General features: G+C 42.6%; 1 protein-coding gene across 1 annotated transcript; it reads left to right on the top strand.

The window, feature by feature from the left end:
* Positions 1-1,764: 1,764 nt before the first annotated feature.
* On the top strand, positions 1,765-27,834 carry HAPSTR1 (HUWE1 associated protein modifying stress responses). Its single transcript, XM_057748070.1, has 4 exons — positions 1,765-2,262; positions 2,915-2,995; positions 12,542-12,817; positions 24,772-27,834. The coding sequence occupies exons 1-4, from the start codon at positions 2,037-2,039 to the stop codon at positions 25,014-25,016; spliced, it is 828 nt and encodes a 275-aa protein (XP_057604053.1). The 5' UTR covers positions 1,765-2,036; the 3' UTR covers positions 25,017-27,834.

Here is a 27,834-nt window from a genome sequence, read left to right on the forward strand (position 1 = left end):
ACCTCAGATACTGATATAGGCTATGAAAAAACAAAACCAGGCAGTAGGAGAGTGTGAAGGGTGGTACTTTAACGTGGCTGGTCTGACAAGGGCTCTCTGCTCCCAGGCCATTTCAGCGGAGCCTTGAGGAACGACGACGAGGAGGAAAACGTTTCAGAGAGAGAGGTAAGTGCCAGGGCAAAGACACTTTCGGAGGAAACAGAAAGAAGGCCAGTATGGCTGGGCAGCGCAGGCCAAGCCGAGATTGGCGCTGCGAGGAACACAGGGGAGGCGGGGCCAGCTCCTGCGGGGACTCGTAGCCCACAGTGAGGAGGTCAGATTTTGTCCCCAAGGTGATGGCTTCGGAGCCAAACTGCATTGTAGAAGGGCGCTCTGGCAGCTCGTGGGACTTCTCCAAGCCCCAGGGCTCACGCCTCCGCCGCCAGCGTGTGAGGGCCAGTGTTGCCTCTGTGCGGTCATCGCCTCTTTCTCTCTACGTGGCTGCTTCCTCCCCAGACCCCGAGCGCCTGGGGACGCCCTCGGCCGGGTGACCGCAGCGCGCAGCCCCGCGCCTGTGCCACAGCAGGCGCGCGGCCCGGCTCGGCGGAGGACGACAGGGCGACTGCGCACGGCGACTGGACCACGAGTCAGCGCAGAGCTCTCCCCCTGGAAGCCGGGCCTCCCCCTCCGCGCGGCCACGCGGATTCCGGCTTGCTGGGGCGGGAGGGGGAGCCGGCGCGTGACGCAGGCGGCCGCACGTGGCCCGGGAGTGTGCTTTTCGGGACAGGTGCGGGGGCCGCCAAGTTCGCGAAGGCGCAGACGCGGCAGGGCCTCTGCACCGCGTCTCCCCGCCCGGGTTTCTTTTCGCTTTCGGGGCCGCTAAAGTCTGGTCAAGGGACGGTGTCCCCGGAGGGTCCCCCACGCGCCACGCGCAGCGTGCCGCGTGCCTGCTGGCCGCCCAGCAGGTTGGTGGGAGGGCCCACGGACCTCCCAACTCGGAAGTTTTTCTTTAGACGCTGAGGCTCAACGTGCCCATCTAAGAAATGGGTCTCAAATAAACAGCTGGCGAAGCACTCTGCAAACGTGGATTCAAGTTGGGCATTTAATTCACTTTCTTCATGTCCATCTTTCCTTTGGAAGCCCAAGGGGCTGGAGTAGCGGGCTGCCACCCACCACACCCCTCCGTCCCCGCAGCGCGGTCACCGGAACTGATTTTTCGTCCCCTGGGGCCTGGAAGCGCCGGAAAGGCCCCCGCGGGGTGCGGTCGCGGGCGCGGGTCACATGACTCCCGCCGGCTGCCTGGGGGGCAGCAAGCAAGTGCGCATGCGCACTTCTTTATCTTTTTTTAATTTCTTCCTCGCCTGTGGTTGGCTTGGACGCAACCACGGCAGCTCCTCCCCCTCCTTCCCCGTCTTCATCCTTCCTGACATTCACTCCCTTCCCCCGCCCTTTGGTTACGTCAGGCGGACAGGCCGATGAGCCAATCACAGCGCTGTGTTCATAGGCCGGCACGCGGAACCGGTCAGATCGGACCAATGGGGGCCCTCGGATCGGGCGCTCCCCAACCGGGCAGGGGAGCCGGAGCCGAGTGGGTGGTGCTTCCAGTCAGCATGTGGGCGGGGGAGGGCGGGGACCAGCAGCCGCAAAGGCGTCGACGGCGGCGGCGACGACGACGTTCCTCAGTCTTCGGGGTGGGCTCGGCTGGGCAGGCCGAGCTACGCTGAGGGCTTGGTGCTCTGCGGCGGACCCAAGGAGGCCGCGGCGCCATGGCGGGGCGGTAGACAGGCTTAGGCCGGCGAGGCGAGGGGCGGCGGCGTTCATCCGGTCCGCAGCGACCTTCGGCGGGGCCCCGGGGTGGGGAGGCCCGGGGCGGGGGTCGTCCCGGGCAGCGCGGGGCCGCGGGGCGGGGCTTGGAGGCCGTCGGGGTGCAGGAGGCCTGGGCCGCCGCGAGGAGACGCCGCCGGCCGCTGGGCTTCTCGACGACGACGCTCCCGCGGGGGCCCAGCCTGAGGAGGACGCGGCCGCGGCGGCTGCGAGGCCGCGGGAGGCCGCGGAGGATGGAGGAGCGGAAGGAGGAGGGCGAGGCCGAGATCCAGGAGCACGGGCCCGAGCACTGGTTCTCCAAGTGGGAGCGGCAGTGCCTGGCCGAGGCTGAGCAGGACGAGCAGCTGCCCCCCGAGCTGCAGGAGGAGGCGGCGGCCGCCGCGCAGCCCGAGCACAAGCAGCAGAAGCTGTGGCACCTCTTCCAGAACTCGGCCACCGCCGTGGCCCAGCTCTACAAAGGTGAGGGCCGCCGCCGCCATCTTGCATCGCCGCCCCCGCCGCCCCCGCCGCCGCCCGGGGCCCGGCGGTTGGCGGAGGGCCGGGGGGGCGGAGGAGGCGGCCTTCGGCTGGCGGGGCTCCGGGCGTCGCGTTGCGGCCGTGCCGCGGCCTCGCCGCCCCCTCCCCGCAAGATGGCGCCGCGGGAGGCGGGCCCTCGGGAGGCGGCCGGGGGGCGGCAGGGGGCCGGCGCGGGGGGCGCCCGGGCTTGGGGCTGTCCGGGGGGCCCGCCCGCTCCTGGGGCCGGGCCGCCGGGCGACCCCCGGCCGGGGAGAGCAGGGGAGGAGCCCCCGGTCACAAAATGGCGAAGGGAGGCGGCCCGGGGGCCCTATTGTGCCGGAGCCGGCCTCGGGGCGGGGACTGCGCGGGGGCGCCTCCCTCCGCCGCGCCTCGGCCCCGGCTGCGGCCCCGAGCCCCGCGGCCCCGCCGCGACCCCCTTCTGGCCGGCCCCCCACCCAGCGCGGGATCCCGAAACCCTTGAACAAAATGGCGAAACCTAATATGGCCGTTGCGGAGTGATTGACGCCCAAGTAACATTGCTTTTTCTTTCTCTTTCTCTCCCCGTCTTTGTGTATTTCTTTTTTTTTCCTTTCCGCTCCTTCTCGTCTTTTTTCAGACCGAGTGTGTCAGCAGCCGGGACTCTCTCTCTGGGTTCCCTTCCAAAACGCAGCCACCGCCGTCACCAACCTCTACAAAGGTAAGGGTAACCTTGCTGCATTGCCGGCTACGGGGAAGGGCGGCCTGCGTCAGGGTTTAAGTCCTGCGTTCCCTAGTGCGTTGGCCAGCTTGATCTGGACCCGGATCGCCGGGGAGTTTTCGCCTGAATCGAGCCACTGACTCTCAATACCTTGCAACTTGAGAATTTCGGTGGTGTGTTGTCATATCTAGATAACGGCTTCTCAGCAGGGGGCGTTTGGTCCCCCTCACTCCTCGGCGACATTTGGGGCGCTCTAGAGTGTCATCACTGAGAGGAGGCCGCTGACTCGCTTGCGGTGCCCGAGACAGCCTCCCCACCCCCATCCCCACGTCCCAAATGGCAGTAGTGCCGGTGTCGAGAGGCCCAGAGCTCCAGACCGTGAGACGTGCTTCTTCGGCACCAAGGGAAGAAGAGTTTGTCTCACAGACAGAGAGGTGGGAGGGACACTTGTTTGGAAAAGCACCTCTTGGAATAGATTTTCTTGAGTTAGGCAATTTCGAGCCATGGAATTGCGTTGCAGCGCGTTGAAAACTAGCTGGTTGGAGTAATCTGTGCGCATATTAACAGGCAAATATTTGATGGCGTTGCTCTTCCTTAGCAACTCTACCAAGTATTTGCCTTCCAAAGTATTTTCTACCTCATTGTACGTTGTTGGCAGAAAACGATCAGTTTGAGTTGATAGATTTGTGTTTTACGGTAGTGCCTTTTTGCAGTTAATCCCCCGCCCCCTGCGTGAAGATATGTAAGTAAATGTTCTTGCACATCGTGCTCTCTCAGTAACAGTGGGTTTAGGTTTTGTGTTTTGAAGATTTGGAAGTTTGGGTTTGAATTTTGGCAAGGGTTCGGTGGAAAAAGGACTTGAATTTGAATGTTAATGTGTGGGAAAATGTAATTAAGTGCTTTTAAACTGCTAGAAGCTGCTGATGAATGGAGTAGAGGTTTGTGCATTTCAGAATTGTCAAAATAGGTTGAGACAGGCTGTGGAGCGACTTGATTCTCAGATGCTTGTGTAGGAATGAGCAAATTAAGATAGTATTCTTCAGGGAAAAAAATCCCATATTTTGGATTTTCTGGGTAGATCTTGCAGTTTTTTGCGGGGGTAATTTGAGAATGTAAACTGCATCTGATGAATACAATGTTAGTCTTAGGGAATGAGGAACTATAATTAAATGGAGCCCCCCGTGGTCAACTTTGATTTTATGTAGCTGAGTTCCTTAAATTTTGACTCTAACATCTATTACTTGAGGGTTCTGGACATCCTCTGTAGTGGCTCTTGGTTTCACCCAGACAGGGAATTTTGAAATAATACCTGAAACTCATTTTTTGGAAGACTCAGCATTCTTGGAGCATGATTTACATACTGTAAAATCACTCTTTTAAGGTGCATAGCTTGAATTTGCCAAACAGACATTGTTAGTAAATGAAATATATCTATCCCCCCACCGCTGCCAACCAAGGATCTGAGTGCTGTATGGTTTCTATGTTTCCATAGTGTAATAAATAAAACCTTATAGCCTTTTGTGTCTGATTTTTTCCACTTTTTGTACTGTTTCTGAGATTGATCCATTCAGTTAACATTGTAGTTATTAATAAATAGTTTAGTGCTTTTTTTTTTTCCTTTCCAGTGTTTTGTTGTGTGGAGGTATCACGGTTTAGCCATTCAATTTTTGCCATTATTTTTTGCTTTAAGGGGAAGGCAACACATATTTTAGTCCCTTCTGTGTGCTGGGCTCTTCACTAGGCCATCCAAAAATATGAATGTCCTCTGCCTCTCAGTTTCTGGTGCTTTTGTGTGCTCCTGGAATGTATCTTTTTAGGATTGTAGCTGGCAGTTTTAGTGTTAATTCTTCATGTAACAAAATCAGCTCAGAAGCTGAACTCTGAAATAATCCCTAATTTGATTACTTGATTGGAAAATGCTGCTTACAATGTTTAGTTTTCTTTGTTCAGAAAACTTAGATGTTAAATTTCTTTTTAAATAAACATTATATGAAGTTCTTGCATTATTGCAAGTGCTAGATTGTCAGTCCAACCTTCGTTTTTATTTTATATCCTATTTCTGTAAAATGAAATACATCCCATTTTACTTAAGGACTGATTAATTGTGGTGTGTGGAATTTAGTAGTGTAGCGACATTATTATATGCTTAGCTGATTCAAGGAAAGTGTGGATAAGCTCTGCAGATCCCCACATTCTTCCTCCTTTTTGGGGTGTGGTCTTCAGAGAACAAGAATGCAGCTGTAGGAATAATTGTGTACCTTAAATAGAACCAATAAAATTAGCAGGGTAGAGTCACAGTGCATGTAGCTGTAAGTAGTGGTAAATTTAGAGTGTTGACAGTTCTGATTCAATATCTAAATGTAATTTATGGGGGGGGCTAGATTTTGGGGGATCCCTGTAAATGGGCAGTGCTCTTGTAGTTTGTATGATTAAGCACTTATCTGAGAAGCTAAAGATGGCTCATTTTGCCTCACCCAGCCTGGGGAGAGATTGGCACTTTTATCAGCTTTTTGATAACACCTGAAATGAGCACATAGGAAGGTTAGAATTGAGGTAAAGGTCTAGCAAAGGGCCCCTTCTGATTGCCTGTGGGGTTTTGAACCATTGAACATTCAGTTGGCTTGGTTGAATGTGGCTGGAGACTTGGAGGACAGTGAATTGGGGTGTCCTCAGTATGGACAGAGTTCAGCAAAATGGAGTGCATGATATCTTCCACTCCACATAGTAAGTTGGGGCAGATGTTAGCACCCCTTTTTGGAAGGAAAGGAAATTCTGAGGGCTGGTTTTTGTTGTTACTTCGATTTGATAAATTTAAAGGAAGTAATGTTTGTTAAATATTCGGTTGTGTTGTGTCCCTGGCTTCGTACATTTTTTGATGTCTGCAGCTAAAGGGAGTGAAGTGACTGAGGTGTTTTTAACCTAGCCTGGCTGATGCTTACCAAGAAATGCTTGGTGTGGAACCTCTCTCTCTTTGCCTCTTAAATCTACCTCCCATTTCTTTGGGTGACTGGTTTCAGTCTCTCTCCTGACTCCTCATTAGGAAAATACTCTTAATGAATTCTAAATTCCTTCTACTGTGTGGGGCTACTCGTTTAGTAGAGGCTACATTGGTGGCTGTCCTGTGGAGCCTGGTGGTCAGTGGAGGTGGGCGCTGGGACTCTGCTTGCTCTGCAGCAGCTGCCTGGGAGTCAGTGCTTGTCCACACCCCCCAGAACTTCTCACCGCTCCTCTCATCATTATTTCTCTCAATTTTATAACGTTTTTCTCCTTTGAGTTTTGTTTTATTTTACGCTCCATTTCTTTTTCTCCGTATCTTTTGTTTTATGTTAAGCTCCTCCACATTTTAAAACTGTGTCTGAAACTTTCGTTGCATACCAACTCCTACCACATATGTTGAGAGCTTTCTCTTGATACTGTTTATATTAAAGATGTTTCTGGTTTTCTCCTTGAACAGCGTTTGCGGGGTATGATTCTAGCAGTACTTGCAGAAGGCCAGCAGCAACATTATCGTGGAGTCTCCTGCTAGCTTGTTCTAGTTCAGGTTTTAGACTGTTACTTCTACTTAGTTGTATGGTCCTGGAGACAGAGAATGGAACGAAAAATACTTCACTATTGTTCGCCCTTTTTTCCTCAACTCTGAGTAGGGATAAGTACCCACAACTTAGAATGTGAGCTCATAGTGTGGCATGTAGTGAGTCTTCAAGTGTGGACTCTGTTGGTGGTCAGGTTCTGTTTTTCAGATATATCTGGCTATGGGCAGTGCTTAAGATGAAGGGAAGAAATTCTTATTTATTTTTTGTCTTTATTTCTGTTGGAATAACCTTTGTGGTGTGTCTTCTTTCCCTTAAAGGGCTAAATGTAAATAGAATTGACAGGGGAGAAAAATAGTATGATGCCCTTTAAAATTCTTATTTTTGAGGCATCTTAATGCTAAATCCTCTTTGTAATGTGGTGTTCTCAATTCAGTGTGGCTCTCTTCGGCTTGTATGTGAACTGAAGGTGAATCGCACATACTGAAAATTTGTGGACAAGTGATTCGTATATAAACAGCTGGTCAGAGAAAGCAAATTCTAACTGGAGCAGATATTGAAATTTCAGCTTATGTTTTTGACTTTCTGGAGTTGGTTTGTGACTCTCCTGCTGCAAAAAATTATTGTGCTTCGAGAGTGTTCAAAACACCTTAGTATGGATTACGATTGAATATCCTGAGTCTTGTTAAACAGCCTCAGTCATTGCTACTACTGTTTGTAGATTCTTTCTGTGAATTTTTATACAAGACAGTCGGTTTCTTATATGTAACTTCTCTGTAAAAGGATGTTTTGGCTGCAAATACCAGAAAATACAAGGCCAGCTGGACATGGATTGGCTACCCTCTAACTTGAAACCTGAGGGTGGGATTGACTGAGTCCAGTGGCTCAGGTCTCCCTGCTCTGTGGCTCTCTACTCCATGTGTGGGCCTCAACATACAGGCTTTGTGAGTAGGCTAGTTTTAGTATGTTGGCAGCTCACACCTCACGTCTTAGGGTCGGTCACTCAAGGAAGCTTCGAAGAGCCCAGAAGCTTCTTTCCCAGGAGCTACCAGTAAATGAGTTCTGTCTCCTGGCCACAGTTGGGTCACATGGTTACTCAGAACCAGTATCATAGCCTCAGTTTGGGGAGTAAACCACAAGGTTTACCACTTGAGCACATGTGGAGGAAGCTTTCCCCAGAGTTATCCAAACAAAAAATTGGAGTACCTTTAGGAAAGGGCGGACGAGGATTGGATGGCAGGCAACCGTGGCCACTCTGATCCTTCCCTGGTTCCTGTCCTTTGTGTGTGCCAGGTGAAGATTTAAGTCAATAAGTAAGTTACCAAGAAGTTAGTGTTTGGATACTACTTTGTTAGGGAATACTTACAAATTATTTCCTCAGAACAATTGAAAAAGTTTCATTTTGGACATGACTCAGATATTTGTTTCTAATGAAACATTATATATATATAAATATTTTTTTCTACAGCAGACTAGTTGGTTAGTGCAGGTTTAATTCTAAGTTCAAATGTTTTGTAGTCATTAGTATTCCTTGGAAATATGATTTGATCTAGCAGTGTGATTTTCTGGTGTGGAGATCTTCTAAGCAGAATGGGAGATTGCTTCTCTTGTTGAGAAAGAAATCTATTGTAGAAAGAACTTTTGCTATTTACTAACTTTGGGCAAGGCCCTTTGAGCTGCAGTTCCAGTTCCTTGTTTATGAAATTGGGATGTCTGCTTTGGCTAACTCACATAAGGCTTATGAGTATCAAAAAAACCTATAGATAGTGAAATCTGATTGTGTCTGTGGTACATGTAAGAAAGTTCTGCATTTGGTCTTCATCTCAGAAATCAGTATGATTCTTTGCCTACTGTTCCCTGCCAGTGGTAGGAAAATGAGACTAATAAAAATCCCTTAAAGTCAATTTTAGCTACTTATATAAAAATACTTTTTAAAAAAATGAAACAAAGATGTCTACTGTGGCTTGTATGAATCAGTTTGTTTCTTGAATAAGGAAATGAATGTGTTGTGATTAAAGGTTAGATTGACATTTTGATGCCCTTGGGCTTTGCCTAACCTTCAGGCTTACAGCCCTTTCCACAGTGGCTTTGGATCAGTAAAATAGTGTTGGATGCAAAACTGTCCCCACAATTTTCTGTGCTCTGCACTTTTAGAGTTTGAATGTCTAGTTGTCAAGGTTCAGGTGTATTCAAGGCAGTCTTTGGCTGAGAGCCTTCCAGAGGCCATCTTTGTGTGTGTGTGTGATCCTGTTGGTCACTAAATTAACCTGTGATTAAAATCTAGTCTAATCATTCCTAAGATTCTCCAATAAACATTTAGACCTCTCTTAGTTCAAGATGTGATAGGAGGGTTTTATTTTCAACCAAGTAACTCTTCAAAGTTCTCAAACATAAAAACTATATTTTAAATGCTTTAGTGTCAATGTGAGATTCTCTGTTTAAGGAAATAACTGAGATTGGATTAATCTGGGCGGGAAATTAGTTGAATTTGGCTTTCAGGATATGTTTTTAATGGTATAAGACCAAATCATGCCCAGACAGTGCAAATTCATGTACCTGAGGACCTTAAATGTTAAACCTGCTTTTCTCCACGTGTACTTCTTGGTCTGTAAGTCTGTTTACAAAATGCTTGATTTTTAGTGTGCTCTTGGTTGGTTCTTTTTTCCCCCCACCTTTATTGGAGTATAATTGCTTTACAATGCTGTTAGTTTCTGCTGTACAACAAAGTGAATCAGCTGTATTTATACATATATACCCATGTCCCCTCCCTCCCACCCCTCTAGGTCATCACCAGTCAAGTTGATCTCCCTGTGCTCTGCAGCAGCTTCCCGCTAGTTATCTGTTTTACATTTGGTAGTGTGTATGTCAATGCTACTCTCTCATTTCATCCCAGTTCTTTATGTCTGCGTCTCTGTTCCTGCCCTGCCCCTAGGTTGATCAGTACCATTTTTCTAGAATCCATATATGGGCGTTAGCATATGGTATTTTTCTCTGACTTCACCCTTTATGACAGACTCTAGGTCCATTTACCTCACTACAAATAACTCAGTTTTGTTCCTTTTTATGGCTGAGTGATATTCCATTGTATATATTTGCCACATCTTTATCCATTCATCTGTCGATGGACATTTCTTGGTTGGTTCTGATGTTGAGACTTGTGCAGAATTTTTGAGGTGAAACGATGGGTCAGTTGCATGCATTTTAAAAGAGGCTCACAACTTATTACATAACTATCTTCCTTCTAAACTATGAATATTGAGTTTTTTCCCCCTTTGTTCAGCTCTGTGATTAAAGCATCAGTCCGTTGCAGATCTGACTTTTGGAATTTCCTTATGTCCTCAGTCAAAACAAATCAAAGCTCTTTCTTCCCGGGATTGTCAGAGGGGGGTGTGTGTTTGTAAACCACCTCATGTGATTCCTTCCCTTTGGCTCTTGAGTTTTGTATCAGGTTCGGCTTTTATTTGCTGTCTGGTTTGCCAGGTGTACATTTATATGCTGCTTCATCTTACTTTGCAGTATCCATGATTGCTTCAAGCTTGTTTCTTGTATCCCTTTCATGCTTTCAGGTTTTTTCCCTGCATACTTCCAGTTTTGGGCCTACCTCCTTTTGGTTCTTCAAAAATAAAATTTCCTGAGTCATTCTGTTTGGAAACAGAAACTTATCTGGTTAAGAGCTTGATTGTAACAACTCTCTTAGGTAGGGCAGGTTTGTAGAAACCTGGTTGCTTATAGATCCATGACATGGGATGGTTATCCTCCTTTCTGTGGTCCTGTGGGATGGGCTTAGTTAATGATTTGATTTCTCTTAAAATGCTTCCAGCTCTTTCAGAATCACTTAAGGTCTACATACAGCTTTACAAGGTCATCTTAGAGATTATCCTCCCCTTATCTAAGTCTTTAAGAGTAAGGGAAGATGCTGTATTATCCTCTTAAATGCCATTTAGTTTTAAAATGCTGTTATGCTTGCTTGTTTATGATGAAATGAGAAATCAGAAGACAGTGATTCATATTGTAACTTGGGCATTCTAGTAGTGAGACGCTGGAGAAATTAATTCATTCATGAGTAGCTTTTTTATATGTATATGTAAAATTAGAAAGTTGTGATGGAGTTTAATATTTTTAAGAGTACTCCCATGGACAGCTTCTTCCATTTTTCTTTTTAATTTTTTAGCAATAAGAACTGATCATCTGCTAAGGAATAGGCCTTGTTATAAAGTTCTGTTTGTGCTGCCCTCTTATCATCTTTTTTAATAATGTAAATTCATGCAGCTTGGGAGCCTCTGTGATGTCTGAGTTATTGTCTTTCTGGGACGCAGCTCTTCATTCACTGGTTTGCTTATCCTTTCAGCATCTACTTTAGATGTAGCACACAGAATTAAAATCAACGCTGGGAAAAGTAATAGAGGAATGATTCTTTGTGTTAAATAAGAATTTGTACTTGGATAAAGGAACCATCTTTTTTAATCTCATTAAAGATGTATTGGTGATTTTTCTGCTAGCATAGCAGCTCAACTAAAACTAAATTGCAGTGACTTAAATTTCCAAGTATTTTTTCAACTGTGTAAAGCCACTAAAGGGCAGGCATCATTTTATTGAAAATTTGGGTTCGGTATATACAGGGGGTAATATCTACAGGGAAAATAGGAGACCAGTCAGAGATTTTAAGATGGGGTCTTTTGGGAATGGTTATAAGTTACAGAAAACTGTTGTAAACTGGAAGGAGAAAAAAAACATTCCTAGGGAAATGAGTGAAGCTTTTTGTTTCCACAGTGCTGTTTGGTTTTGTTGAGTAGTCAATCAGAATTAATCTTCCCTTATTATTTCTAAAATGTTTGCTACTGCATTTAGTGTTTCCAATTGTTGGTGCTGAACCTATCAGTAGGAGTACATCTCTGAAATGACATGGTACGTGCAAGGTGAGCACGGCCTGAGTGATTTGTTGCGGTGTTTAGTCATCTGTTGAATGATGTGAATGCTCCTATTTAGGATTCCTGAGAATTCCCTCTTTTCTGAAAGACAGCAGTATAACTTAGTGGTTAAGAACCACAGACTGGAACAAAAATTCCAGCTCTTGAATACTGTGGTAGAGTTACTCAGTGCCTGTTTCCTCATTGCAACTGATGCAATGAGGGGACAGTAGTACTGCTCTCAAGGTATTCCTATACCTTTTTTCTCAGGTGAAGCTGGGTATAGTACCAATAAAGATTTTGTTTTATTAATTTATTTATTTATTATTTTTTGGGGGGGGGGTACACCAAGTTCAGTCATCTGTTTTTATACACATGTCCCCGTATTCCCTCCCTCCCTGGACTCCCCCCACCCTCCCCGTCCCAGTCCTCTAAGGCATCTTCCATCCTCCAGTTGAACTCCCTTTGTTATGCAGCAACTTCCCACTGGCTGTTTTACAGTTGGTAGTATATATATGTCTGTGCTACTCTCTCACTTCGTCTCAGCTTCCCCTTCACCCCCCGCCCCCCCAAACCTCAAGTTCTCCAGTCCATTCTCTGCATCTGCGTCCTTGTTCTTGTCTTATCATTGAGTTCATCAGTACCATTTTTAGATTCCGTATATATGAGTTAGCATACAGTATTTGTCTTTCTCTTTCTGACTTACTTCCAATAAAGATTTAATAATTTACCCATTGTTAGTGTTATTAAATAAGCTAGCTTGATTAGATTAAGCTTTTTAAAGATATAGCACTGTTAAAATGGTAATTTGGCTAACAATAGTAGTTCCTCTGTTTTTATCTTTTTTTTTTTTTTTTTTAAAGAACAAAGTAGAAGCTCTAGGACTATGTGATGTGTTTACTGAATTTAGACCATTGTGATTAGGTGTCATGTATAACATTTTAAACATGAATGAGATTCAGTTTAATAGATCACTGATAGACTTAAAGAGCCCCACACTTCATGATACTCGTTTTGGTGAACTTGTAAAACGGTTTTCTTTAGGAGAGAATGCAGCTTGGCTCTACTGATCATCATGTATCTTTTTCTTATTCTTTTTTTTCTAACAGAAAGCGTGGATACCCATCAACGAAGTTTTGATATTGGAATTCAGATTGGCTATCAGCGACGCAATAAGGATGTGTTGGCTTGGGTTAAAAAGCGCAGAAGAACTATTCGTAGAGAAGATTTGATCAGCTTCCTGTGTGGAAAAGTTCCTCCACCACGAAACTCTAGAGCTCCCCCAAGACTGACTGTAGTGTCCCCTAACCGAGCTACTTCAACGGAAACTAGCTCATCTGTAGAGACTGATTTGCAACCCTTCCGGGAAGCCATAGCTCTGCATGGTAAAGCCGTTTAAACATATTTCTTTGGAAAAATGGTTAAGAGTGTGCCTGTGGACCCAATTTCACATTTAGTGTTAGGTCCAGATATATTGTCTGTTTTTTGTCTATTATAGTAACTACTTGCTCTAGAAATGTTTAAATAGAATGTAAGCTAAGAACTTATATGGGCAATTTTTGAATGTTAGCCAGCCTATCCTAAAAAATGTCTTTAGAAAGTTAGCTGGAGCCGATTGGTGTTACAGTAACAGCATCTTTTGCAACATTGATTAGAATTTATTGCTTTACACTTATATTGTACGTGTTTTCTTACTCTTCTGAGTCAAAGAGGAAGTTCTTGTGTCTTAAGATTTCTGTTGCATTTATAATTGCCTGGAGAGCCTAGTCAGTGACAGGCAAGTAAGGCAGATAACCATTGGGCTAGTTCTCATGGGAACTCCCTTTGACATCTTAGGTTATTGAATGCCTGTAGGAGGTGAGTGTTGATGACCCAAGAGGGAGTAGACAGATGTAAGAATAATTAAATTGACTTTCCTTACGTCTGTTGTCCCTTAGGGCCTTGCTTTGATAGTCAGGACTGTCAGAGGACAGGTCTAGCACCATCTCCCCCGGCCAGACCTGCCATAAAAAGGCATTCCTGGCTGAGGGGTTTCAGTATTACTAGAGAAGCCTGGGGTATGTAGTCAGGAAGTCTGTTGTTGCTTGTTCTCTAATACAGGCTTCCAGATAGAACTGGGAGAGGTACTTCTGTAAGACATTGAATACTGCCGTAAAAATAAAACAACAAAATAATAAGGCTTGGTTGAAGTCAAGATGAAAACATGGATTGTGCAAGTGACTGAGCAGGTAGAAGTAATTAATTAGTGAGTTAGGTCATGAGAACTGCTAAAAGTTAACGTTTCTGGGCCATAGTGTAGGTCATCTAAAATAAAGTAACCTGGTGATAAAAACTGGGATATACACAGTGGGCTTCTGTATCATCAAAGCTTTAATGCTTACAAAGATTTTTGTTCTCTTTGGCAAACATCGATTCTTTACCCCATTCAGAACATGGAGTTGGAAAAAGTATTGCTTTTTTTCCCCCTCCTGATTGAGTTTATGATAAGTTAAAAACACAAAAACATTTTATTGCAAGAAAGTCCGTGACGTATGGATGCAGTACTTAAGACTGCTTGCTGTTTCTAATATAGTGGAATAGTTGATAGCATCAGAACTTTTGAAACTCAGGCAAAATAGAGATTGAGCTGTTCCTATTGAATTAGAGTTTCACATGTTTTACCATGAAGTTCAGAAAAAATTACTAGAAGTGAACATAGTTTGTCAGATTAATTTTAGTGCATGGTAGTGTTTGTAGTTGTTTTCCTTAAGCATTTTGATTTCCTTTGTCATCAAGTGGATTTATGATTCATTCCATATTTCTCTTGTTAAAGTGTCGTTTTTTTCTGTATTACACTCTACTGTAGAAGATAGTTTTAAGAAACATAAATGCCACTCTTGTTATAAAATCTTAATGCAGTTGTATACATTGTGAAAAGGGCAAGCCAGCAGCTCGCCCCCTGTGACTACTATATTCGCCAACTCCCGTTACATTTTCTTAAATTGAGTTTGTTCAGCTTGTGATTTATTATTTTATTGAACGTCGGGAGTTTTAGTGATGATGTAGTTTTAGGAAGGTACTATTTATAATTTTGACTTAGGTTTAAATTGTGAGGGTTTGAAAAAGTTTAATTATATATAGAAAAATAACCTTTCCCTTCAGTAAACTTATGAAGTAGTGCCAATCCAGAATACAGTGGATTCCTAGGGTTCATATACCAAATGATGTAGGTAAAACATGAAGTTGCAGTGCAGTAGTAGGGCCCCTTGAAAAAAGAGTACATAGAAACAGAAATCATACTGAGTTTTGTGGTCTCTTGGTTTTAGAGGACATCGGTGTATTGCAAACGCTAGTCTGATTCGAGTATTTTAAGTAATTTGAATGATTTCTAATAATAAGGCATTGTTAACTAAATTGTAAAGCAGATTAATAACTAACTTTGTAGCCAGGTGTCCTCAGGATCTAATTGAACAGTCTGTAAATTGAAGTCAACACTATACAGATCTTTTGAAATATATTTGGAAATATCTTAATTAGGGTAGATACTTGTCAGAATTTGGTTTTGCATATAATTTGCTTAGCTAGATCTATGAAATGTGAGGTCAAATCGAAGTTCTTGGGGTTCTGTATTGGAGGGAGAGTCTAAATTCATGAAGTTTTGGGATACTGGGGGAGAGAGAGGAAAAGAGTTGGTTTACTGAGGCTGACTTAAGTTTATAATCGAAGCAGACATTAGTGTTAGAAGTCACATTGATTTATTCTTATTGGTAGACGACCTCCTGTCCTTAAAAAGAGAGGACAGTTACCCCTGTAATTTTTTCTTTTTCTTTATTAGCTTCTAAATTCTCATTTCCACCAAATTCACCCATGTATGTTTAAAATATGTTCTTTATTTGAAGACTAATGGCCATGATGTGAGATAATTGTAGAGTATTTCATGTAGACAGTGAGGATGTGATAAGATCCTGTAATCAGTACCCTTATGAGCCTGAGACTTAAGTATACAGTTGCAGTTAAAAGTACATCAGTTAATGGTTATCAAACAGTTTCATTCAAAGCTGTCAACTAATGGTTATTGAGGTTTAAGGAATCTAATGTAGAGCTTTATTTTGGCACTTGTTTACAACATATGTTGTTTATTTTCTGTGTACCATGGTATCTCCTCATTGGGATACTAAACTCACAGAGAAATCAAAGAAATGCATACACGTGCTAAATTGACTTCTGTCTTTTCCTTATTCATTCTTGTCTTAAAATATGAACATTATTGAAAATTTACTGAGAACTGGATTAATAGCTGGCATCTTGTTTTTATGTAAACAGATTTCAGATAGACCAAAAATCATCTGGACCATTTTGTGGCTCCCTACCTGCCTTTCTGATTATCCTTCTCTTAGTCATCCTTTCTCTTCTAGAGATTTTCCTTGTCTTCTCTTTAGGCTGCTTTGACCTCTGGCCTTTCAGTGATTTAGGTTGCATTTCCCAAGATTTAGCCCTTAGCCACCTTCTCCTGCAGTCCCTTTAAGGACCATTTCAGTCTTAATTTCCAAAATTTGTCCTTGTAGTTTAGACCCTGTCTCCTGACTGCTAAACTTGTATGCCCCGTTGTCCCCTTGGTGGACATCTCCACCAGGGTGTCCTGCAGGCATTCAGATGGGCCTCATCCTTCCAGCCCCAACAACAGCAAAAACATGTCTTTTCCTCATTTCACCACTCAGCAGATGTGTACATGGCAGATTCTGTGCAGTCTCTAGGGAATATATGATTGAATAGAGTGCTTCCTTTTCTGTTGAGGCCAGTGCATAATTGGATAATTTATTTTAATGTCATATGTAAGGTGTTCTGGGGTCAGAAAAGGACACTTCACAATGCAGCCTGGCCATGGATTCAGAGAAGGCTTTTCTGGAGGAGGTGAGCCTTGGACTCTTGGAATAATCTCCTTCGTGCTCTTGCTTCCCAGCCCTGAGTTGACCCATTCGCCAGTCCATCTTTCCTGGGACCACTGGAGTGATCTTTTTGATCTTATCGCCTCACTGAAAAATAACCTTTGTTTCCCTTGGCCTGTAGGGTGAAGTCAGAAATCAGCATGACATTGTAAGGCCCTTGTGATTTGATCTGACCTTGGGTCAGATATCTTAGCCATACTGTGTGATTTTTTGAATACTTTCATGCTCTTTTCTAAGCTTTTCCTTCTGCCTGTTCATCCCTTCAGACTGATGAAATGTCTCCTCTGTGACGAAGCTTTCCTTCAGTTCTTGCCATTCTCTCCAGCTTTCCCTGAGCTGGGTGTCTACTCTCCCTATTTGCTTTGTTTCCATAGCTGTCTCTTCCCATAGACTGGGGTTGTGGTGGAGCAGGGCCGTGTCTCAGAGCTTCTGGCTTTAACAGAACCTGGCATTGGTGTGTTCTGAGCTTAACACGGGTTCAGAGGTCTGTTAAGTCAACACAGCAAGGGCAGAGAACCTTTCCGAAGAGTTGAGGCTTACAGATCCCCAGGTGACTGCAGTATGAGGAGGGTGAGGAGAATGGAGCACAGAGCAGGTGTATCTTAGGAGTGCTGCAAGGTCAGCTCTTCACACTGAACAACTGAGACTTGGAGTGGGGCCTGTAGGGGATGTACCTTTAGAGCGGTTTTTGCAGTGTTTACTTCATGCCAGCATCCTGCTAATTTAACACTCACACTTACCCTGGATTATTGCCATTGACCAGGTCAGTAAATGGTAGGATAGATATTCCAGATCTGTCTGGCTCCCAAATTCAGTACATCTATATGTGTGCATTTGGGGGTTTTTTTCTCCCCCACCCCTGGTAGGGTTGGGGGTGGTGTGGGAAAGGTCTGTAGGCTTATTTTTCTTCCCTGAAGACATCAGAATATACATGAATTTGGTATTTCTTCCTGGGCTTTTTCCCCATAAGTGAATCTGGATAAGTAGTCTTGAGGATGAATGGCTTGTGATGTGTATTTTCTGGCTCATTTTTAGCAGGAAGAGTATTTAGGCTTTGTACGTAGGTAGCATTCCCAGTATGACCTTAGGTAAGATGGCTAACCTCTCCAAGGCAGTCTCCTCTGTGAAAAGGTGATGTTTTGTTTGTAAGGTGATACATTGAGAAGTTAAGCAAAGTACCTACCCTTCCACAACACTATGTAAAGTGTTCTTTGCCTTGAGAGAAGGAGGACTTTATGGTTCTAAGTCTTGAGTGCTCTCTCTGCCTCTGGACGGCATTACTGCAAAAATAAAGTTGGAGCTCAGGTGGCCTTTGAGGATGCTTTTTCTCCCTTTTCAGTAAGGATGGCTTTTTAAATTGCAGATATCATTCCAGAGGAAGAGATAATTTAAAACTTAGTGTTAACTACCTACTTATATTACTTGCTAAGATCTTGAGCTTGTTTCATGTTTGTATGAACTGGTGAAGTTGGTGATGTTCTGTCTGTCTGCTGGATGGAGAGATTCTGAACTGACTTGCCCAAGCTAATGCTGTGTCTAGAAAGCCTTAGATTGAAATCTGGTTTCCTCATTTTGAGTTTGTCGTCATGGGGATTAGGTGGAAAGGGTCCAGAATTAGAATGGACACATATGTGGAAGATAGAGACCTGGATGGGAGAGGAAGCCAGATGCGAAGTTAGACTTTACTCATTTGCTACTTTTATTAAAAACCTGCTCTCACTTAGTCATCTCATAGGTGCTCTTTGTAGGTTTGTGGCCCTGGTTCAGATTGTTCCATAAAAATCAGAGACACTTGGTTTTAGTTCCCAAAGTCATTTTGATGGCTTTCTTGACTGCAGTATGGGGAACTAACCCCATTGGGCCTGGGTGAGCCTCTGTAAAATTCATCAGTTTGCACAGGGTCTGGTGGGAAACAGTGCTGTCATTGGCATTTGGCTTTATCTCCTTGCTCTCAAATTCAAGTTCCTTTCGTGTTTAAACAACATAACTTTAAAAAAGACAGTGGGCTGCTGCATTTGTAAGTACTGAAAGGGTCCTAGGCACATGGAGGCAGTTTAGCCTTTAGTATGATATTGGAGAATTTCCCCCCAGAAAAGGAAAGGGTGTTTTTTTTGTGAGTTTTGTTATTGTTTTTTTTGAGAAAACACTGAGTGTGTTAAGAAAAGATAGTTTTTTAGTGAGGGTTGAAGTCTGAAGCATTTTTAATCTTGAAACCCTCGTGTGTGTGTGTGGGGGTGGGGGGGGCTGGCTGTGGTATGAGTTCTGATTTCTGCAGTTAAAATCTTTCTGTGGAAGCTGTGGTCATTTAAAAATATAAAGGTGTATTGTCATTCAGTAGCCTTTTGTATTGCCCAAGGTTTACTGAACACAGCAAACAGCCAAGCATTCTCTTTGTTAGAGGCTAGTGATAGGGGTGGGTGATAAAAAGATGAATCACATAATCTCTCAAGGAGTTTCTAGCCTCTAGAATTGCATTATGAGACACTTAGAAGCACGTAATCCCAGACAATCAGGTTGAGGCATAGTGCCATTGCTTTAGGAGTTAATAGCCTCCATATCTGGCTTCTCTTTTTTGTCTGACTTTTTTTCTGGCTTATGTGGTGATCCTTAGTCTCTTAAATCATTAAATTGCTTTACAAGATTCTTGGATCTGGAGACACTGGATGTAGGGCTTTGTAAGAAGAGTGCATTCATTTGGTATTGTATTCAGGGGATAAGGTCAGGTAGGAGTTTTTACCTAGAAAAAAATGTAAGGCAGATTCCTAATTTGTCAAAAGGGTTCCCTTCTTCCCCTGGAGTTTTGGAAAGCTGTGATTTTTAGGCAGCATGGACCAATAGGATTAGGATTTTCTTTCTCCTTTGAGCACAGGTTTTGTAGCTTTTGTTATTTTTGTCAGAACGTTTCTTTGGCCAGTGTGTACTTTCTCTAGTTACCAAATGTTGGTGAGAACAAATCTTCCTGATAAAGCTGAGATCTGTACATTTAAGAAGAAATTTGAGTATTTATGCTAGGTTCTGTGTCTCTCCCCTTTTCTATCACTCTTCATTCCTTCCATTGGTAAAGCTAAATATATAGAAACAAAGGTTGACAGCCACACAGATACTTAGGTTAAGTGCTTTTAAACTGATGCTACAGTGTGAAAGAAACTTCTTGGCAATTTTCTGTTGCAGAGATTTAATTAGAACTGACCTGTGGGGGATTTATATCCTACCACCTTTCAAAATCCCTTTTCCTCTTCTTGCCCACACTCCTAGCACAATGTGTGGAACAATAAATGCTTGTTGAATGTTGCATTCTGCATCTTCCTGAAGTAACAGAACTGTCAATAGTTATTTAACAGTAGAATGTTCTAAAAACTTATTTGGAAATTAAGATGTAAGAGATTAATGCACCAAAAGCAAGTCTCATCTCTTAATTGCTTAAAATTGATTATTTCAGATAATCTTCTTTAATTGAAACTTCTGAAGGCTGGAATTTTTAAATTACACCCTTTGTTCAGACCAGCCTCTGAGAACAAGAACAATTAAGGCAATTAAGATAGCATTAAATTTTTGATGAAAAGTTGGCATTTTCTGTATATTAAGATTAGATATCAGCTACTGAAGTTTCTGGGGGTAGGACTTAACTAAAGCTTCCAACGTTTATGATACAAAACTGTTAATGAATTTGCAATACGATTTTGGACATTTTTTTCATTGAGATGAAAAAGGAGTCCATGTAGCCGTGCCTCAAAGCCAGTTTACTCACCTAGTAACTTCCTTAATAATCTGTTGGTAGTTGTGAAGCAGTTTAACATTTAAGTTTAATTTTTTTTTTACTAGTTTTCTGATTTATAAATACTAATTTCTTGGAAAATTTGAAAATTTCCAAAAAGTAAAAAATTCAGTATCTTGTTATCCCACTATACAGAGATAACTGCAGTTAAATGTTTGGTGCATTTTCTTCCAGTCTTTTTTTTCAATGTATAAATATTAAAATTATTTCATAGTTGAGATCATACTGCATATATGGTACTGTATCTTGCTTTTTTCATTTTAACGTCGTGAGCATTTTTCCCATGGCATTAAAACTGTCTTTGAAAAATTGAAAGCATTTTGGGCTGTCAGCATAACTGAAAATGTTTTCTTGGTGTGACACATGTAACTTTGTAATTGGTTTGATTTAGTGTGCTTTACTTCAATAAAAGTTCAGTATTACAATTTACAGATTGGGGTGGGGAGTGGTATCTACTTCAAATTACCCAAATCTTCCTAGTAGAATTCACTTTTCTGTGATCGGAACTCCTCCCCTGGTGCACTTAAAACACCACATTTACACACGAGTGCTTGCTTACTTAAAACCTCAGAATACAACTTTGTGTAAAGGGAGTTGTTGTCCATTTGAATAGTGCAATTCATTTCAAATGCAAGAATGCTGGTTTTTTAAGGTTCCCAGTCAGGATGTTAATCACTTTGTCCAAGTTGCGGGGATTGCGGGGATTTCACATCCCCCTTCTGCCGGAGATGAGAGAGCTGGTGGCGCAGACCTGCAGAGGGTCCTGGACCTGTGCTGAGTGGATCCACAGTAAACAGTCTGCCTTGTCTCCTCCAGGGCGAGTCTCCCAGGTGCTGAAGGGGGCTGGGAGGCCAGCAGAAAGGGTAGAGGCAAGCCTCTAGGCCACTTCCAGGGCCGCCAGGTGGAGGAAGGGAGGCTGGCTGGGCTTTGCATTTGCTCTTTCTGTGCCTCTGTGTGACCTAACTTTGTGCTGGTAAACTGGAATTACATGTAATTAATTCTGATAACAGGATTTTCTTATGACCCTAAGCATGACCTTGGTATGAAAATAATAGTTATGTGCTACTTTTAACAATTTGCCATGTAACCTAGATTCCTATAACCTGGACTGTAACTTTGTTTTAGCTCCTGTGGGAGCTTTCTTTTCAAAGTATGATTAAATCCTCCTAATCTTTTTTCCACTCCTGCACTAATCATTTAAAATGAATGCAGAAACTTTTAAAACCGATAAGTTTATCTTGTATTAAGCAATGGAGACTTTTCTGTCTAATCATACTACTTGTTCTACTGCTTTTTGTCAATTGATATTCCCATAGCCCTTTTGAAAAAGTGTGTTTTTGGTAGAAATTAAGTTGTATGCCCTAGGGCCATACAACTTAGTTTTTAGTTCTGAAGCATGTTTAGATTCTCTGTACTTGTATAGGCCTGATTGTTCATGTGGCTTTTAGCTAAGGGTTTCATAAAGCATCTTCTAGTAGCTGTCATTGGTTTATAAAATAAAATTTGGGTTGTTTAAAATATATATTTTTTGGTTGTTAATTTTTTTTTTTTTGACACTTGTGAAAAGTCTTTTGGGGGAAGATTAGATAGTTAAACTTGGAAAAGAATTGTCACTGCTGAGAGTAGATAATAAATAGGTAATGTTGCACATTGTGATCTTGCGTTAGCTGTCAAACTAAGCCCAGTCATAACACCCAACAGGAAAAGGATTGTGGTTTTCTGGAAGTTACCGGGGAATTTTCAAATTGACCAAATTGATGTTTAATCTCTCTTCTTTTTTCATGGAGGATAGCAGTTGAAGGATTTGCTTGAGGTGCCTCTTCACTTCTGATGGAGCGTTTTATGAGCCTTGGGTGTTAAGCGTGCAGCCACGTGGCTCCTACATTAACAGGAGGGGCATTGGAGCAGGGTTTGTTGAGTTCTTTTTTGGGTTTCAAATGCATAGGGGATCCTGAGTTTACTTACGGAAATAGCCCAGTTTATTGCTGAGGGCCCATGTTTTGCCGCATAATTACCTTAGAATCTCCTGCGTCATGAAACAGGTATGAATGAAAAGGTTGTCTCAAGTTTGCGGACACCTTTCAGTAGTGTTACAGGCTGGGAGATTAGGAAAAAAGAAGGCACAGCTCTCCCCTCAAGGAGTTTCCAGTCTTGGTGGAAAACTTAAAAACGGAAAAACAAAAAACCAAACCCAGCAAGTTGGGAATAATCGAGATTTAACTTCATGGCAAAGATTTAAGTGAAGAGAGCCACCTGGGTATATTTCCTGGCATTGGAGAGGTGAATAAACATCAACAGCTTTGGATTTCAGAGTGAGGGGTAGGGCTCTGAAGCATTGTTACACGCCAGGCACTGTGTTAAGTTTACGAGATACAGATGAAAAGACACTGTCTATAGAAAGAGATGAGTGATGCTGCTGTGTTATGTGAAATTAGCCTGAGGTGTTTCTTTCCCTCCTTTTTTACTTTTAATAAAATTGTGTGGGCTGGGAAAGAAGCAGCACGTTTTTTTCCTGAAGATGTTAAGTTTGAGAGGGCCAACAGACAGTTAGAAATATGGATGGGCCCTTGAGCTCAGGAAAAATGTCTGCTCCTATGACACGGATGTGAAAAATGATGCCTGTGGATAAGCTAAGGGGCCAAGGCTCTCACCTGGGTGAAGTCAGCCTGGCAGGGGCTGAAGAGAAGCCTGCAAAAGTTAATGGGAAAGGAGCAGGCAGGCTGGAGAACAGGAAAGAGGAGAGTTTCAAAGGAGAGGGAGGAGAACCAAGAAAGCAGCCCCAGACGGGAGGTGCTGCTGGAGGAACTAGAGCCTCAGGCAGTGGGGAGATGTTGGAATGCAGGTGCAGGCCGGCAGCTTTTAGGAACTGCAGATGAGTTGCTCTTGGCAGGGCACACTTCTTAGGATGTGATTGAAGAGGACTGAAGGGGGAGTAGCTGTTCAGAGACAGACAGGCCTGGCCCTAGATCCTGAGGCTACTTCCTTGCTGAAATAATTTAGACTTGAAAAGGTGGGTAGCATAGCACAAATAGGAATTTAGATTCTGCTTGAGTCTTGGGTCTTAGCTCTTGCTTACTAGCTGTGCCACTCAAGGCTTACTTACCCCTTTAACCTTGGCTTTTCATCTGCAAAACAGAGGTAATACAAATACCATAGGATTATTTTGAGGATGAAATTAAAAAGTGCTTAATACAGTGCCTGAAAGAGGAATTACTCCAGTATTAGTGCTTTTATTTAATAGGCACTAGCCTTGGAAGGGGATGAGGTCAGATTTCCTCTGGCCGCCAGCGGAAGGGAGGGAGGATGCATCTTGTGCGGGGAGAACAGTGAGGGGACTGCTTGGTTGTTAAGAGTAGGGAGTTGAGAGCAGTTTAGAAAGGAGCTGTGGGCTGCAGAACGCCATCAGCATATATATGGGAGGTGGTTGAGGCCAAGGGTTTGGGAATGTTCACAGAGTATTTGTAGGCTGAGAACAATGTCAAAGGGAATTTAATAGCTTTGTTGTGGTAGGAAGAAGAGAATCCTTTTTCAACTTAATGTTTAAATTTAAAGTACATTTATGGAGTACATTAGAATGGGCCCCAAGAAACCAACCTCTAAGCTTACTTTAAAATCTAAGATACAAGTCCTGTTCTTGGGAAACATTATACTAGATCATATCGGTTTAGTCAAGCAATAACAATCCGTATGTGAGGCTAGGATAGCCTAGGGGGAATTCATAAGAAGGAAAATCTACAGGCGATGATGTCAGGTGATTAAATTCAATGCTGTGGTTTGTTTCCTGGCCTCTCTCATGCCTTTCACAGGTGTATCCTGAACACTTAGAAGCAGAACATGCATTTGCCGCCTCTAACTGTTCAGGGGTCTAAGGAATGAGTGTCCCACCATGAGTGCTGGAATACTCTGGATATAGTAACTCTTAACCTTGAAGGCAAGGCAGCAGGATTTTTTATGCCACCCTTGCTCTCCCCTCTTCTCTGAAGGATTAGAGATGATGCTATTAGGCTGCCCTAAGGGGTATCTACCAAGTATAGTCTAGACCTTGGGGTGATCATATAGCTTGATTTGTCCAGGGCAGAATCACTTTGTATTTGATGTCCCAGGATCATTTTTAATAGTGACCCCTTTTCAGGCTCAATAGTATACTGTTTTGGATGCTAAATGATAAAGTCACCTTGTCTATGGAGATGTCAGAATAAGCCCACTCAGGCCTGGAAATGACTGCATGCTCTGCTGTGTGCGCACACACGCAGACAGGGATGTGTTGGAATGGTGACTGTGTTCTCCTGTTTAAAGTAAGCACCTCCTTCCTCACCTCTGAGTTGCATATAGTCTGTATCTAGTAGAGCAGATGGCAGGATTTCATGATGGATTTGTACACCTAGCACGGTGCCTGCCACATAAGTTCAGTAATTGGTACTTACCATAGTGTAAATATTGGTAGTGTTACCAGTGAACATCTCCTGTGTCAAAGCCAGATGATTCGTTCTTCCAGGAAAAAAACTGCTCTCTGGTGACCCCCTTGCAAGGAAAATAGGCAGACATCCTTTGACGCTATGACGACGTTGAAAGTAAAGTGGGTTGCTTTCAAGAGGGTTAAATAATCGAGCAACTCTAAAACCTTTTTTCTTCTTCCTAGGTCTTAGTGGTGCAATGGCTAGTATAAGCGTGCGTTCGAGTACCCCAGGCTCTCCTACACATGTAAGCAGTGGATCGAATGCTAGTCGAAGGAGAAATGGACTCCATGATGTCGATTTGAACACTTTCATATCAGAAGAAATGGCACTCCACTTGGACAATGGTGGAACTAGAAAGCGTACCTCAGCCCAGTGTGGCGATGTCATTACAGACTCACCAACCCATAAACGCAACAGAATGATCTAAACTGCAAACATTTTCACACCCACCATGCTGCTTGAAAGCCACTTGATCCTCAACATATACTATTATTGCAAAGGAAACATGAGGCCATCTTCCCTTGTTCACTGTTTAAGACAAGTGAATTCTATAGTGGTTGCCATAAAAGGAAGTTCTAGGTATTTACAATAGATGCCTCTTGTAACCATGGCTTTCTTAAAACTATAATCCTAGCAGAGGACATCAGATATCGTGTAGTCGTTAGCAAGATCATCATAGGCAAACACATATCCGTTTCAAGGCTAAAAGTGACCTTAACTGTATTTATTCTCAAAGGGAAAGGAAATATCAGATGTTTATTTGGTTATAGAATGCATTTTTTTTTTTTTTTTTTTTTGTGGGGGGTCCATTTCCTGCTGTGTTGAGTATTTTGCTTCAACAGTATTGCCAGGTGTTCCTAAAATTGTCTAAAACACATGATTTGGCTTCCTCGTCAAATCTCCAGGCTTCCATTTTTGCAGCAGCACTGTACCATGCACCTGGTTTCTCTCTAGTAACAGTGTGCAACTTCTGATTATTGAACTGTGCCCTATTTTTAGTTTTCAAAGCAGTTTCTAATTCTGGTGATTGTGTGATGTAAAGAGGTGCTATGATGGTCATGCAATTAATACTTAATATTGAATCAATACACAGAACTTTATTGGATTCACTGTGTGTGTGTTAGTGCTCTAAAAGTAGCAATATTATTAAATTGCCCCCAGATTAACCCTGTAGGCTTAAAATATTCATTTTTAAGACAAGTACTACTTCCCATGCAGGGTACTATCCTTATGGTAAATGTAAACATGTAGACTGCATTCACGGTGACCTAAAGTAGAGAGGTCATGAACTTTGAGAATGGGCTTCCTTTTTGGTTCAGTATTAGTGAGAGGGAGATGGATGGTGGGAGGGTAGTTATTCTAGTCTTTCATATCCTGTTTTACATTTTTCATGAATGTTCTACTTTGTGTAGTTTCCATTGGAATGGGTGGAAGATGAAGGTCTTTTATCTGCTAATGTGATCACAACTTAAATAGCAAAACCCAACTCTCCAATCCCTCTCCTATAAAGTGCAGTTTGGAATCTTATTCTGGAAAAGATGGAATCGCATGGAGGTTCTCTAGATGTTAGGTAGACCTAAATAAAAGTTCTCAATAGATTCCTCTTTTGAGTAAATATAAGACCTCTTGTAGCTACAATGTTTTAGAGCATGTTTCATCTTCATTTTTAATATCTTGAACTGAATGGTAGTCTTTTTTTAGATGAAGAACTGATGTCAGCCTGCCAGGTACTGTAATTTATTCTATCATATTATATATATATATCAAGTAGGACAGTGAAAATGTTTCCTTGCAAACTTGTAGTTCAGTATCATTTACTTCCTGTTTTTATCCTTAAAAGACCATTGCAAATCAGTGTAAGGGTTTTTCCAGTAATTACTCACAGCACTTTGTTAAAGTTTGCAATTTCTTCAGCCATTTAATCTTCCTGTGAAGAAACTTTGCTAAGTTAACCGTAATATTCATTGACTGGGTGGGATGTGAATGGAGTGTGTGAACTGAAGTTCTGTATTCACTATAGATACAGCCCTTATTTAAAAAAGTCAATTCCATACTAAACCTAGGAATGAAAGTGTGAGGGATTTCTAAATTTTTGCGGAAGAGGATCATTTTTTTGTTTGTTTGAATATGATAGCAGGAAGAATTATAGCAGTGTATCATTTTATCAAAAACGGGCAAGCCTGTGTATTATGAATACTTTTCAAGCTTCCCTTTGGAATATACCAAGAAATGCATTTGGAGTTATCTTTGTTTCTTTATCGTTGTAAATTTAGATTCTGGAATTGGGTTTGGTGGTGTGAAGCATTGCTCACAAGCGGCCAGAACTCCTCTTCCTAACGGATTTTGAGGCTGAGGAACACATATTTAATCTCCCCTTTATGCCTTGGTTCTAGTTCCTCTTTGCAAGTTAATAACAAAAAAAAATTTTTTTTTGGTGATTTTTGTTTTAGTTGGTGCTCTGAAGCTTGATCTCAGTACCCTTTACTCTCGATTGTCAAATTTTGATAAAACGTGCCATTTTCTTTGGTAAGAGAACGCAGGTCTTCATGTCTGCCAGAACACAGTTTATATATCTTATTGGCTCCATTAAACTTTTAAAAAACTTTAGCATTTGTTACTTTTTTTCCATTGCACTTAATTCTAAATGCTTTGTCACTCAACCAGTAACTCCTTCCCCCATCTCTGTCCCATTGCTCTCCTGTGCCACCCAAGCACAGAATAACCTGAGACCTAAGAGTAGAAAGGGAAATGATTTCTCTTAGGAAAACTTAGTTCTGACTGCTAGATTTTTGTAGCCTTTCCTTGTGCCATTTTAGATGCAAAACAAATCATGGGAGATTGCATATTTGTGTGATACTTTTTAATGACTTTTTTTTTTTTTTTCCTTCAGTCTCTTGAGAACAGTGTAGGCTGAATTTTAAAACTTAAGAGTTTACTTTGGGGGAACAGAACATCTTTTCATCCTAAGCTAAATTCTCTGATTTTTTTAGACATCATAGCTCATGAGTTCTGTTCTTGTCACCCTAACTTGGCATGAGTGGGTTGAGTTATCCTTATACCGCAGTGTTCTGAGCATGGCTGAAGCATTAAAAACTTAAGTATATAATGTTTAGTATTTTATAGAGCAAAATTAATGGAAAGCATTTGGCTGAGTCTAAAGACCTGCAGTCAAATTCTTCAATGTGGTTTACCCAACTGGAGTAGTGGTACACACCTTAAATCATTCAATGAATAAATAATTTTAA

This window comes from Hippopotamus amphibius, chromosome 9 (genome assembly GCF_030028045.1).
Source record: "Hippopotamus amphibius kiboko isolate mHipAmp2 chromosome 9, mHipAmp2.hap2, whole genome shotgun sequence".
NCBI lineage: Eukaryota > Metazoa > Chordata > Mammalia > Artiodactyla > Hippopotamidae > Hippopotamus > Hippopotamus amphibius.

Coding starts and splice junctions, on each gene's coding strand:
- HAPSTR1 (XM_057748070.1), top strand. CDS start 2,037: ATGGAGGAGCGGAAGGAGGAGGGCGAGGCCGAGATCCAGGAGCACGGG. Junction 2,996..12,541: donor CGTCACCAACCTCTACAAAG/GTAAGGGTAACC, acceptor TTTTTCTAACAG/AAAGCGTGGATACCCATCAA. Junction 12,818..24,771: donor GGAAGCCATAGCTCTGCATG/GTAAAGCCGTTT, acceptor TCTTCTTCCTAG/GTCTTAGTGGTGCAATGGCT.